Here is a 15,582-nt window from a genome sequence, read left to right as displayed (position 1 = left end):
TCACCTATAAACCCACACATGGAAACAGGTGTAAAATTCTACCAGCTCAGGATAGAATTTGACCGATTAATTACAGTGTGAATTTATCGATGTTTGTTGCGGACTTTCTTATGTACAAAAAGGTACAGCTACTGTTGTCTCTTGTGGCCAGTCCAGATTTATTGATGTATTAGTTTCCCTATTGGTGTTCGTTGTACCAAAGCTGATAAACCATTGTTAGATCAATTTAGGAAATTAGGATAGTAAGAATTACAGACGCTATCAAACCTCTCTTTTCAGATATTTTTGCAATAATGTCAAAACACTAGTCTGTCCGATTCTTTACTAAATGATTATAGAAAAGATTACTAAAAAACTAAATATCATTCATTTTCCTACGCAGAGTGGGTATAAGCAAAGAATTTCAACTATCATTTATTTATAATTATTAGCTTCAACTGAATATGTAACACAACAAAGTGTCAGAGTAATTATACATTAACATTACATGTAAATCTATCCCTCATCTGAAATAAAATATCAGTTACCCGCCCTGTATATTACCCATAAAAAGTAAGTTTGTATTACTGCTCTGGAGCAACTTCGTTAAAATCCTTCCTATGTTCACAAGAACTTTGGAATCAATGCTGAATTCCACGCATAATGTCACGTGCCTGGTTAGTTTTGTTTTAGTCACGTGCTTGGTGAGGTCTGTTTAAGAGTTTTTTCGTATTGTTGATGCTGACTGCGTATGGCTAGTCTATTTACATGAACTGGAATAGGAACAACAATTTTTGGTTTGTTTGGCATGTCATTTCCGGTTCTACCATGCACCATTCCAGCCTTTACACGCTTCCATTTTGCACGTCGATTTTGAAACCATATTTTCACTTGTACTTCGCTCAGTTTTAGATTATGAGCTATATGAGATCTCTCTGTCAACGATAGATACTTTTTACTGTGGAATTCTTTTTCTAGTTCTAGCAATTGTTCACTAGTGAATGCTGTCCGTCTTCGTCTGGATTTTACATTAACCGAATCATTTCCGGTCGCGGTTATTTGTGATGCTTTTAGTTCTGCAGAGGAAGCGTTGGCGTCATCAGAATCAACGTCGATATCTTTTTCATCACACGAATTATCGTCTATCTCACAATCAGAATCTTTGTGCTTTAATAAACGGTTACTGCAGCTATCTGAAAGTTAAATAAAATATCTTTAATTAAGAGGGAAGGGATTTCAAATTTTGTTCCACTTAAACAAATATCATTTTATGTATTGTATATGATTAAAAAATAGGAAATAATTTTAAAAATGCAGAATGTGTTTATATAAAGATAGGGCGACTATTCTAAAGTGAGGTGTAACGTATCTTCACTCTCTAAAATAATCGCTTTAGTAATGTGTATATCAGTTGTATTTGGGAATATAATGAGTCTTTCGGGCAATTTAGGGTTTAAATAGTGGTCCTTTAAAAATCAGACTGGCGGTATTTTGTGCATTTTCAGTTCAATTTAGCTTGATTCAGGAGCAGTTACAGATCACGTGACCTGTATTAGTTATTCATTCGGTTGTTGAATTTTTAGATAAAAATGTTTAGATATATTTATGTGTGTATGAAATTGGCATTTTGCAAGAATTAGCGACTTTGTTTGGTTGGTTGACGTTAGAGTACATGTACTTTGAAATATGGCATATGGCGTTTGTTTGGTTGGGTTTTCTACGCCTTGTATCATCTGCCATTGGCAGTGTCTGACTTCTATATTGAATGATAGTTCCACGAGTAATATATATAAAACACTAAGCCATAACACGTATGTTTTCCAGATACAGTATACATTCAGTAGATAGGATATTTCCATAAAATTTCATGTGTAGATTTATGCCTAAAAGATTCTGAAGCAGTCAATGGGTTCGACAAATTCCAGAGTTTGATAGTAGACAGTTCTTAACGTGTAATTAAAGTACCCAAGGGCTGGCAATATTCTAATGTGAAGTTTCTAAACATAAGGGCATGTCCATGTTTTGTTAGATTCACTGAAATAAATTAACATTTTATTTTTATTTAGTAGTTGATATGTTTTCTGTATATGACCCAGCAGAAACTGACAATGAAAATTAATCGGGTTCACCCCAAGTTTGTACATTTCTTACTGTTTCCAACAAAACGATGTTGCATAACAAATCGCTCTCTACTGCGTTTAAGGCAATATCAGACTCTATTGTCACAAATCTTTCTTTAATGTAGTTCCTAATTTTGTTTTTATTGAATTTGCTAATGCCCTTAAGTAAACATTTCTGTCTGTTACGAGGACATTGGCTTGTCAGTCTCATTCAAATTTTGACAAAATCTGGCAGTGAAGATCTCCGCCCCTTAATTTTCGAATGATATCAGTTTCATTAAATTAAGGTATCTTATAATTAACATTACCAGATGTGGTGTAAATCCTTATTTTATTTTAAACGAAAAAGTAATAAAACGTTCCTGCATTTGACTAGTAAAATGTTATATAAAAATGCTACACCACCTTTCGGTTGGAATATGCACAAAAATGGCGTGAAAATAATCTGGCGCCCGTATTTCATTTAAGATCGAAGTACATTTTAAATGGGTTTTATTGTTGGATAGCATGTAATTAACGCTCTAAATGAAGTCCACCCAACTGATTAACTGCCACCCACAGCTACTATTACGGAGACCGATTCAAATTTGAAGGTAAAATAATGTTTGCGCATTTTTAAGTTTCTTTCTTTTAGGTTGCTCTAAGAGTAATCAAGGGAACCAAGGTTATAGCGGTAATCAAAAGTTATGGTTTTAAAGGAAGACATGTGGTTTAAAAGTGAAAAACTTAGAAGCATACTGTTAAAAGTAAATCTTGTGGGAAAATCGAAATAAAATTATTGCGCAATATTGAATGAATAGAGTGATAAGTAATAATAATTTATCAATTATATTTTTTTTTTGTAGAACAAACTGAACTCGATTCCTTCAGCGACCATTCGGTAATAGTCAACAAATATAATATTACAATTTCAATTGCATAAAATCAAGTATTGTTTCTTTTTTATTATTATTATTATAGCGGAACAAATCCTTATTGGGACGATATTCGCTAGAAAATCGCCACAGCTGCACAATACGCCAATGAATATTCAAATAGTTAATCAGCGCGCTGCAAATTATGAGCGCTGAACAGGCGAGCTATTTGGCATCTAAATATAAAACACATCGATTTTCCTATTCTGATAATATTTACCCTTTTAGTAACATTTAAAATAAATTAAAAATAGACCTTCAGGCTATACCAAGCGCCATACGGTGTTACTCTGCATAAAACATATGCGTTTTGGTGGCTTCCAACCTGGAAATGTTTCGTGTAAACTTATTCAATCGAGAGGAATTGATTGCTATGCTACGATGAATTTGATTGGTAAAATAGATTGACCAAAATTAAGACCGTAAAAATCAAAGGATGACATGAATATCGTTTCGTATAAAATATCCTTTAATCTTGAAATGAATATATGTAATAACACCTCACTTATTTTGTGCGAAATTAAGTTTAATATTCAGAAATAACCGATCTGATCAAGGCTTCTGAAATGTATATTTAATGGCGAGCTTCAAGAATTACTCATTTTGTTCCCAACTCGTTACATGAAAATGAAGGGGAAAGTGATGACGGGGAGTGAAATTGTTGAAGTGTTCGCATATATTATTTACTCTTTACAATTAAAGAATCCGAATTTCACTTTAAAATTACTTACCAGAATGTTTGTAACGCCTCTAAGATATAAAATTTAATGAAAAAATCTATTACAGAACATTTATCTGATTCCCAACCATTTCATCGGAATATATCTGTACGGAACTCTTGATTTAAAACAACATTTAAAAAATTGTAATGCGTCGTTATATTTCTATAAAAATATTTAGATGATATATAAATTCAGCGAAAATATGTTTTGGTGTTAAGGCTTGGTTAACATGATAAAGAACGTCAGTTTTATTATTTTAAAGTTATTTCAGTGTATCATCGCGTTCGCATTACCTTACCTTTGTCGATGTAATCAAGACAGGTGCAGATCCAATGAAAGGCGTACCGGACTTACACCCCTCCCCACCTAAACTTGGGAATATATTTTGCATGAAATCTTCAAATTTTCTTGCCTTCCCTTCCTTCTCTTGGCATTAATTACATTTTCGCCCCTTACCTGAGTTGAACTTCCTGGAAACACATTACACATTTCGATACCCGAATATTTAGTTTTATTCATGAGTATGTAATTCCAACATAATTCTAAAAAATCTGGATTATTTTTCCAAACACACGAAACAGACTTGTATTTATTTAACGCTGAACCACAAAATAATTTGTTGCTCAACATAAAATCAAAAACCTTTCAAAAAATTCGTAAAATTGCAAAAACGAATGGTACGAGATCATATAGCCTAACATCTACAAAGCCGTCAACTGTAAGTGTTAAAAGTTTGTAAAATTGAGATTTGATGATACTAAAACATGACTGTTTTGTCCCATGTTATAGTAATGGGGAAACCATCTTAACATATGTTGCTCAGTCATAGATAGAAACAAATCAGGTGGAAAGATGACAGGGTTTCGGTAAAATAAAATGGACTATTATTTAATGCTAACAGTGATTCAAAACTTAATCTTAAAGTCTTTCAACACGAGAAGCCATATTATGACGAATCAGTTTTCTTTGATGATCACTTAAATGGTAAAATAATATTTGAATGTTTTTGTCGAGCTTCAACAACACTACAGATGAAAGACTGTTCTTGTACACAGAAAACAAATCACATAAGTTTCTGGAATATTTGACGTATTTTACACTTCTAAATTTGTGAACAATAAAATTATTAGAACATCATGTTAGAATCAATCCACCATTCGGGTAGTGCATGACGGGAAAGGGGAGGAGGACCACAACATTTACAAGTTGGCCCACGTCCTTCTTGCTCAGGATTTCTATATATGCCACAAGTATATTGACAATACGCGATTAAAATATGAAGTTACTCAATTCACAAAAAAATAAAAAAAAAATTTAAAAAAAATAAATAAAAAAATTTAAAAAAATATTGGTATTATTAGTAAATGTTAGAAAACATTAAACAATTCAGTATTTTGGGATTTGAGTATTATTTTGTTCTTAGATCTTGAACTTCCTATGTTTTTTTTTTTTTTTAATGCTGGTGATGAGAAGTTACTCATTGAAACAAGTGTACAGTATAGTGGACTTCATAATATGTTTATCATTGGTATTTTTGTATTACATTCACTTTCCGAAAAATTTAATCTTTAAAATTACATGCAATTTCATGCAAATACCAAAAAATCAGAATGTATATTTAAATGCACGAAGAAAGGGATTAACATGATGACCAGTATAGTATATCAAATAATATAATGATTTATCTGATACAAAATGCAAAATTCATTATCTGGATGATGATGATTTTATAAGTTGGTTTTGTTTGTAATATTATTCCCTCATATTTGTGTATTCGTTAAAGTAAAATTTAAAATATAGTTATGACAATTTATTGAATATCTACGATAATCTCCAAACAAGGCTTTAAATAAATTATTGATTCACAGAGATGTTATATATCTCTTTAAATAATTCTGTTCTCGGCAGTTTATATAAAGACAAATTTCAGAAGGAAAAATTATAATATGCCCAGGACAAAATCCGTCAATGCTATTAGGATTCAACAAAAAACTTCATAATTTTATTTATTTGTACAGTTCAACCATAGGAAAATTTAGATTTGTACAATCTATTCTAAAATGTTTGTAAATATATGCACAGAACTGTTAATAAGCGCGCCATCTTGACACCACAAGAAATTTACGTTGTAAATATCCGACTGACAATTTTGAAAGATGCTTTGAATAAATTAAAGAAAGTCAGTTTCTACCACTATTTTGAAGCGTTCAAGCAGTAAAGATTACACATTTCTGCAGTTTTCTTGTCGTAAAAAATTAATTTCTCCATTGTTCGTAAGAGTACAGTAGTTAAGGGGTCAAATCGGATGCAGGACTGTGAAATTACGGATTTTTCTTTTACCCACATTCTCCATTGGAATTCATTAAATCTGAATTTACAAGACGCCAACGTGCTGGTTCTAAGTAAACAAGTTTCAAAGTTTTGAAAGCAACGTTTGTTAGATCAATCTTGTACTAAACGCCCCGTCATTTTGTCTCACTCAACCCGAAGTGGACTTTCTTTTTATTATTTAGAATCCATCTTTTGATGAGAAGGTTTCTGTGGCTACGTGATATTTGACCACACAAAATGCGGACGGTTATTGGAAAATATATATTCTGTTTCATTCATGTGAAATGACATTTCGATCTCTTAAAAAACGGATTGAAAGAATCCCCAAAAGGATTAACCGTTGTTTTAAAATCATATAACCAAAAATGTGGTTCCTGTAAATTCTTGTTAGCGAACTTACAAATGCAAGTCTAAAATCATACACACAAATGACAAAGAACGTGTATAAAAATGTGTATGTTTCATAAATTGTATAAATGCACTCAATATAAAATTTGAAGGTAAAATTTACAGTAAATATTATAATTATTTTTTTTATATATCATTCCTAATGCTTTCAATTATACGAATATACCATTAACATTGAAAAGTTGGATACTATAGAGAAGACCCAAATAAGAAAAGTATTTTATTAATAGAAAGTAAAAAATATTCTCTTACCATTATTTTTAAGAATATTAATAAAAAAATAATGTATTAAAATGAACGATTTTTAGCATATTTGAAGCAATTTTAATCCGCATAGTGAATGTGCTTAGTGTAGACCCGTAAAGTTTATAAAATGGTAACATATAAACGATTATAAGAAATTAAACCCCAATTCAAATTTAAAAAAAGCAACTTTTTGATACTTCTTGCACAACTGGTTTCGATGCCTACCCAGTGACAGAGTAATGTTTTTCGACAACAATATTATGATAATTTATAACATCAAATTACTAAATAGTATACCTGTGCTTAACGGTGAGCACCTATCATATGTATCACGAGAGTCTGCTCTGGTATCCTCTGAAGACAACTTTCCCGTCGGCGTCGGTGATCTATCTCTTGTTTCTGGCGAAAGTTTTGATTTTAAGTTCATCCCAGTGAATGGTGCCATTGGATTCATACTTGGTAGACCGTATGGGTTAGGAAAATGTGCTAATCCAAATTGCTGAGCTCTTGCTGCTAGAAATTGTTCTGTGGTAAAGTTTTGATAATTGAACGGAGAATCTGAAGACTGGCTTGTTGGTGCGAAACCTGTCATTGCCGTGGTCGGTGGCATTAAGAAATATCCTGAATTGCAAAACAAAGGTCCATATCGCGATGCCACGGCTGTCGGTGCCATCAACGAATCGATAGAAAAAGACCCTATTCCAGGTCGCTGCATTGAAGACATTATTTTCCAAATCCTATTGCAGTTATCTGTAGTTGAAAGTCCCAAGAGTAAACACTTGAATGATAGACTAGATAAAACACAAGGTGTATGTAGAAATGTCCAGTGTCAACAATAATATGTTTTGATCTTCACAGGTTAATTTAATTGAAAGGAGTGGGGGAATATCATATATATCATTCTTAAATTACTTTGTGTATTATGCCACAAATTAGGATTCGATTGAATCTGTGACAGAAATTTAATTATAGTCTGTAATCCTATTGGTTCCGAACACGTTCCTAGGTTAAATCCCTCCCTTTTGCTCATTTGTATGGGTCAATAAAATGTTTTCATTGGTTTAGGTGTACTGTTCAATTTTACTGTTGGTCCAAAGATGAAATCAAGTGAGAGTAATTAAGATAAATGTTGGACTGAATGCTTTTCCATACAATACCATTTTATGAGACAAGATTATCTTAATGAAATGCAGAGATTGAACAACTGGAAGGTGAACACCTTTGCTACTGAACAAAATGCCTGCGGAAAATTATAAACTGAACCAACAGGTAGAGTTAAAACAAAGAGGAATAAAATTTACTGATAAAAGGATTTAAGTACTTGCCTTTAACTGACAAATTTTTACAATATATAGCGATATTACGCCGATAATGTGCGAAATTAATGGTTTGTAAATTTACAACTGTTTAGAGGTCAAATTTAATTCATTGCTCATTTCAGTTCATTGCTTTAATTTAAATTTTTATTAATGACGGGAAGTTACACTTAAAAGTGTAGACATACGTTGTTATACATAGCCTTTTGAATTTATAAGTATTCGGAAAAAAAACCAAACAAACAAAACCATCAAAACACACATAACGATATATATTTCTGATTTATACTTTATTATTATTATTATTTATTACAATGAATATATAAATAAGAAGTATAAAAAGAAGCTACATTGATTGACGCGTTTGTTATTTATCAGATTAATGCTTGATCTTTACAACGATTGTGTAACTACAGGAAATATTGACTTATTGAAATATTTAAAACTAAATTTCCTTTCGAGATGATAAACTATGGTAACAAAAATCTGCATATAAACAAACATTACCGAGCAATTAATTATCGCTTTTGTGAGAAAAAAGATTCCTAAAAATTAAGCCAAAAAACCCAAACAAATAAAACACAAAATATAGTAAAATATCATGTAAAAGAAAATAAGACAAAAGATTAACAACTTATTGAATCGTCACATTATGCAATATTAGAGGAATGAACATGCAGATGTTGCATAGAAATACTCATTTTAAAAATTACTAGAAAGGAATATACTTCTGTTATTTTAAAAGATTTTGAACGGATACTATTTATACATATTTAGGAAAAGCAAATAGGAAATTTTTGTTTATTTAATTTTATCTGACCTTATTTAAAACGTAAAGAAAGAAGTCAAGATATAAACACAACATAAAATCACAGTTTTGCTAAGTTTTAATAAAAATCTGAAACGGTATCATAAAATAAAACCTTAATATCTTGGGGAATGACAAAAAAAAAAAGGAAAGAAAAACGACCTGATAAAAGGCACTGTAACTGAAACTCATAAAAAATGGAAACCTGTTTAAACCAAAATATGGGTGTTCTTTCTTAAAAGGGAATTCTAAGTTTTGGATGCGTTGTTATACAATATAACGAGAATAGGCATGGTGTATATGTCAAAAAGACAGCAAACCCACTGGGATGAAAATGTCAGCCCAAAGCCACTCATTGGTCTTCATTGAAAGACGAGAAAATTCTCATACCATAAGGCAGGATGCAGCCGGTCCCAAAACATCATTATATACAGGATCAGCGAAAGAATCGCGAAAGAAATAAACTAAAGGTGAAGATGAAACAAGACATAAGGAGGCCAGAAATCATGACTTGCGGCGGGGTTAAAGTAATCACAACTCTCCCCTTTAAAGTCTGGCCACTCTGGAAAAATATTACACAATTAAACAAACCTTAAAATCAGTTGAAAATAGTCTGAGTTCTGTGTTACATCGGAAGTAAAGAAACTGGATATGAATTACACAAATGTACAAACTAAGGACTTCAGGCAATTTTTAACTGACATACCAGCTCCAGACCAGTTTAAATCTACAAAAATGTATGTCCCCATCGAATGTAAAATCAATCCCAATTCTTCCCAAACGGGGTTGAGAATCATGGTTCATCATAAGTCATACAATAAGGACACCACCAATGTAATGACAAAAAACTGCTTTTAAATATAGTTTTCTGCATTATATCTTTACATATATTTATATTTACATTTATATCTATATTTACATTGTAGTCCAAAGTTGTATTTTCAAAAAGACTCTAACTTACGAAAGGTCGCTAATGTAGTCAACAACAAGGTGTCTGAGTATAGTGTTCACTTGATCAGAACATAATTCTGTATTTAAATACGTATTCAATGATTGCTTTTTGAATTATATTCATCTCCGCTTGTTATTTGGAATTCACCTGGCCATTTATAAGTTCAACACATTTGAAGATGATGTATCAAAATATTTTTATTAATGCATAAATGTTTTTACAAAATAAAACAGTAATCAATGCGAAAACTTACTAAAACTTTTAAGAAAATATTTTATTATAATAATGATATCCAAAAACATTGTTTTTCATACAATCATGTTTGAAAATTATATTGATTCGTTCAACTTGACCTTGGCCTTGAATTCAGACGTCTTTCAAACGATTGTCTTAAAACATGTCTTAAAACGTTTTTTTTTTTTTAGAATACTTACGATATGTCCCTTAATCACATAGAGAAACAAGTATCAATCACGTTTCATTTTATACGCATACCTAAAAACAGCTACCTTATTTCGAACCTTATTAACAATTTTCAAAAGAGAACTGTGTATAAAACCTTTCAACTAATTAAGTACCATTCTGTGTTGGAATCAGGCAATAAATAAATGGCACATCATTCTGGTCTTTTTTGCCTCAAATATATTCAATACATCTAGTTAACCACGATATGATATTTAATTTGAGCATGAAACATCTGTGACGTCGATATTCTTAATTGGTTATATAGGGAAAAAGTACAGAAAAAATTTCCCGCCATTTTTCCATTATGCATTTCAACTAAATTTAACCTATCAATATCTTAAAAAAGGCAAACTTTACAAACACTTCCATGATAATTTCTGGAGCTTATAAAGTATAAATATTTGGATAATTAATGCAATAAAATCTCTGTTTTTTTTCTCCATGTGCCATACCTTATATATGCCTGATTCTTAGACAAGAAAGTACTTAAATACAAAAATATGAAGAAGCATATAAGCATATTTCACAATAATATCGCAATGTGCATAATCTACATGTTCTAATTTTCATTATACGGGAAATTATCTGAATGGAGAATTTTTCAACACATTTATTAACATTTTGTGATATCGCTTTAATATCATTTAGTGTATAACTACAGTTTTAAAGTAACATTCGATTTTTCATAAATAAATCCAATAGTGTCTACCTGAACCCTTCAACGCAATTGGGAATATAAAATTTCTTGATGTGTAGATATATAGTATGTAAGAGAGAACATATTGTTTAGGATAAAACAACAGTGCCTATCATATAAAGTTACGTGTAAAATTAATTCATTTTAATGAAAACAAACCAAAACAAAAACAAAAATATATAAAAAAAAAAAACAAAGCCAGTCAATCAATCAGGCACACTAACAAATAAACAAAACCAGAAAAAATATTACTAATAATAAAAGATTTAAATTCAATGTTTTGTTAACCCCAGACTCTTACATAAGTACAAAATGACAACCAAGAACCGAATACTACAATTAAACCACAGTTGTTTTTCTTTTCAACAAGACAAATCTTACCACAAGAAATTGATTTTGAACAAAGTAAGGAGAAAATATGAAACTTTAAACACAAAATCTGAATATAAACACATTTTAAACTAGAAAAAATAGTAAATTTAAACACATTCTAGGTAGACAGTAGTCCTGAAGTGATAGAGTAATCAAGGGCACCAAGGTTATAGCGGTAATCAAAAGAATGTAATCCAGGGACAAAGACCAGACACGGAAAACAGGGGTGGGTTTCTCGAAGCTATCTTAGGGATAAGACGTGTCTTAAGGCTATCTTAGGATCGTCTCTGTCCTAAGTGGTGTTCACGAAGCCTTCATAAGTTAAGACGAGTCGCAATTTTCATCCTAATTTTAGGACGACTAAATGGCTGTCTTAGGATCATCTCATCGAAGTAATTATCACAGAATGACCGGCACGCGTCGGTTCAAACATATTTTAAAGGAATGTGCATGGTTTTAAACTTTGACCTGAATGTTTCACGATTCAGTGACACTTTATTCAAACAAAATTTGCTACCGTTTCTATTTCTAATACATACATGTAACAATCGAAAATCAATAACTTCATTCAGTTTTTAAATTCACTCATATGCATGTAATTAGGAAGCAATCATTTTAATGTTTTTGTTCACCAAAAATATGAAACAAAACTTTTTTTGAAAAAAAATCCATAGCCCCGTTAATCAAATGGTTTTTGTCTTATCATATATGCATTTTTGTTTATTTGAAAACACGCACAAGGAAACAAAAGTAAATTAGCAACTAGGACTAAAATTAGCAAATAAAAAAAAAGACCGGGAGCATGAACCAGATGCACAGGTAGGGTAAGTATCCTTTGCCTGTCTAGAAACAACAGCCAAGGATCTCATAAAACGTGGAAACTCGACTATGCATTTGGCTCTGTTAATATGACTTGAGGTTTCCACATCAATTGTATTAAAAGTATATTTTTAACTTCATTTTGTAGGTACTTTTGTATTTATAATCTGTCTTTCCTTGATTTGGTTTATTTACGTTTGTCTTTTTTAGTGTATATGGTCACCTATATTGTTTTTAAGCGTTCCCAAAATATGATTAATTGTTTTGCAATTAAATCTTGTTTACAATATTTGCGTTAAATTTTTGAAAATGTGAGAAAAAAAATCAAAAGCATTTAAGTTGCCTGTTATCTGTGGATATAATTCTCCATGATTACTATTTAATTGACTGACTTTATTTTTCAAAACTTTACAATTAGTGATCATCTAGTGTGTTAGAATGGGGGTTAATTGGACGAACACAGCATCATCTTGATTGATATGTCATTATCCTGTTATTATAATATTTATCAATCAAATTATATTGCCATCCTTCACTTTGAAATTTGAATGCCATATTTGCGTTAATTTCACTCTATTGAAAAGACCTATGCCACATTTAGCCACGTGGAAGAATTTTAATGAAGTTTCATTATGTCAAAATAGGAGTCTCTTACTGCACACTGAGAGTGACGGCTGTTAGAGGTTTCAAATGACTGAACATAGACTCAATCAAGTCACCTTAAAATTGAAGCCAGTAGTTGCTTATTATAAAATAACAGTTTAAACGAAAGGATACAAGCTAAGTGTACTTTTGTTTATTAATTCAGAAGTAGACTCTGATGTTTCTAAATGACGAGTAATTATTGAGCAAAAGCTAATGATCTTCATTACCGGTTTACAGAATAAGTTTCATTTGCAACCCTTTTATCTGTTTTCCGTGCTCAAAGATGCGGTATCCAAACACAAACAACTCTGCAACAACAGATGCTTTATATCCCCTGCTTTAATCTTTCAGTTTTTACCTGATACTAATCATTTTTACCATACATTATTATCTAATTAAAAATTTATGCTCATTTTAAGTCATGTAACCATTGTGTATATATATATATATATATATAATCCTATTTTGAAGTATTTATTGCAAATTTAAAAGCTGAAAAATTACACTCACACAGTAATAGGTAGAAAAAATTTAAATAAACAATCAGATCTTCGCAATAAATTGACAGGGTTAATGGGTAGTGTAAACAATGAGACTACCCCCTCTTTGTTGACCTATAAGAAGTCATATTTAATGTATTTGAAAGATTTCTGCCGTCTGCCAAAATATAAATGAAGCACTAGCTGAGTTAGGCCCTAAACATTTACATGTCAAAATTCGATAAAATCTTCGTTTTCAATTATTAAAACAGCGAAGAAAAATACTAAAAACGTTTGATGTCATAAATTTCAAGCTTTTACATGAACATTTTATTTTTTTAACTGGAACGGATTTTTTTAAAGTCTATAAGTATCACTCCAAAGGTAGTACAATACAGTTAGGTCATTTCTGAAAATTTGGTCTCATTTTGTTGAAATAAAGCTGTTTTGAGGCAGTCCGCACAGAAATTTCTAGTGTTTTGTCATAAAAATGCATATTTTTTAAATCCTTGATGTGTAGAGGTTCAAGTCATTTATAAGTAATTTAGTGATTATTGTTATAAAATCCAGTAGCCATGGTAACATACTGAAAAAAATATTACTGAGTTTTAGTACAAATTAGGGGTGCCTTTCCAAAACTAACAGCCAATTACTATGTTTTATAAAATATCAGGCACTTAGACACTACCACAGGATGAAAGCATGCATGGAGAAGGTGGGAAAAGGGTAAAAATAATGAGACCCTTTTCGATGCATTCTTTCACAATTTTAGTTCCAAAAGTTCGTGCGAATTATGGTATTTTGAAAATCAGCCATCTGATGCTGAGGAGAGAACTTAATACGGCAGGGGACTGAAACGTTCCGGATACCATTCTTCCATTAAATTACACCTGTTTACCATTACATATATATACTACATCTGTCTATGTATAAATGCTTAACTACATTTAAACAATATATTCAACAAAATTCAACTTTTAATTTAAATTTTACAAAATTTGACCGGGTTAACTTGGTGCGCCTTAATGTAACTGTATAGTGCACCCTAAACACAAAATCTGTAGAAAATTACAATAGACAACATAGGCAAAGAAAGACCACCATTTTCTTTCTTTTTTTTTTGGTTTTTTTGCTCATATTTTTGGAAATTATGTAAATACAACATTATTCTGCAGGTATTAAAAATCATACTTTCCTTATCGTTAAGAGTTTCCACAATCTAAAAGAAAGTCAAAGTATTTTTATTGAGTTGTTACGTATACATACTAGTGTTATGTAACCTATCAAATAGCTAAAATCGATGTGCAAGTACAGTAAACGTACGTTAGTTTTGATGTAAATACAAAAATATCAATCATATCTATTGCAAATTTAGATATGCTGTACACGTGTTTCAAACAATAACCTCTCATCACCAGCATTAGAATCAAATATATAGGAAGATCTTAATTCGAAAATTAATTGTATTCAAGAATTATTAAAAATAAAAGCTTTCGAAATAGAAAGCCAATTCAATCACCGAGAGACTCTACCATGTGCAATACAAGGAATGATAATTTTCATGTTTGTATCTGTTAGCCTTAAACTAATAATAAGCATTGTAAATAAGACGTCTATATATTAACACTGTTTTAAATAGATTTAATACACTTAACCAGCTTAGTTCAATGCAACATTTTTTCAGTTAAATTATAAAATTGTCAAATAGTTTTCGAACTTGCTATAAACATTTCCGTATTCAAAGATAGAAAAGGTAGAATAAACACCCTAGTAGGGTATCTGCTTATCGGAAAAAAGTGAAGAAACGTGTAATTGAATAGAAAGTACAGGATTGGAACTTAGCTATACCTTTGAATTATTGTTTTTTTTTTTTTGGCTAAATAAAGTAAAACTGTGGACCATCATAATTTCTGCTGGGAAAATATTTCTGTTAAAATGCATAAACTTGATGGCGGAAGGAAATCAACCGATATTTTTAAATCATGAATTTATTTCCTGAAAACTTTAATTAATACATATGATATTTCATTTGTATGTAATGTAGATATTGTTCTTTTTCGCTATACGTATTATATATAATTTTGCTAGCTACAGTAACTCTGATACCTAAATATTAACGAAAAAGATGAAAATCCAAGTTATAAATACCAACCGCTTATGGAAAAAAGTTTCATAAAAACTGAATGAAAATACTCTAAATATAAAAAAGGTGTTGTATGCGCTCAAGGTAATGGATCAATATTGTCATTGTCGTACAAGTGTGGACACAGGGACACAGACTGGTATTGCCCTATGGGCAAGTATGAATG

The 15,582-nt window shown here is 31.0% G+C and overlaps 1 protein-coding gene across 1 annotated transcript; it reads right to left on the bottom strand.

The window, feature by feature from the left end:
- Positions 1-398: 398 nt before the first annotated feature.
- On the bottom strand, positions 399-7,615 carry LOC148612026 (uncharacterized). Its single transcript, XM_088593112.1, has 2 exons — positions 7,018-7,615; positions 399-1,172 (listed from the first exon to the last, which is right to left on the bottom strand). Exons 1-2 carry the CDS (start codon positions 7,442-7,444, stop codon positions 673-675), a joined length of 927 nt encoding a protein of 308 aa, XP_088449238.1. The 5' UTR covers positions 7,445-7,615; the 3' UTR covers positions 399-672.
- Between the last annotated feature and the right edge of the window lie 7,967 nt (positions 7,616-15,582).

The sequence above is a fragment of the Perna viridis genome, chromosome 7 (assembly GCF_037379345.1).
Source record: "Perna viridis isolate PV_CMFRI_1.1 ecotype Kerala chromosome 7, ASM3737934v1, whole genome shotgun sequence".
Lineage (NCBI taxonomy): Eukaryota > Metazoa > Mollusca > Bivalvia > Mytilida > Mytilidae > Perna > Perna viridis.
Note: the sequence above shows the minus strand (reverse complement) of the source record. Positions and strands in the feature narration are given on the sequence as shown.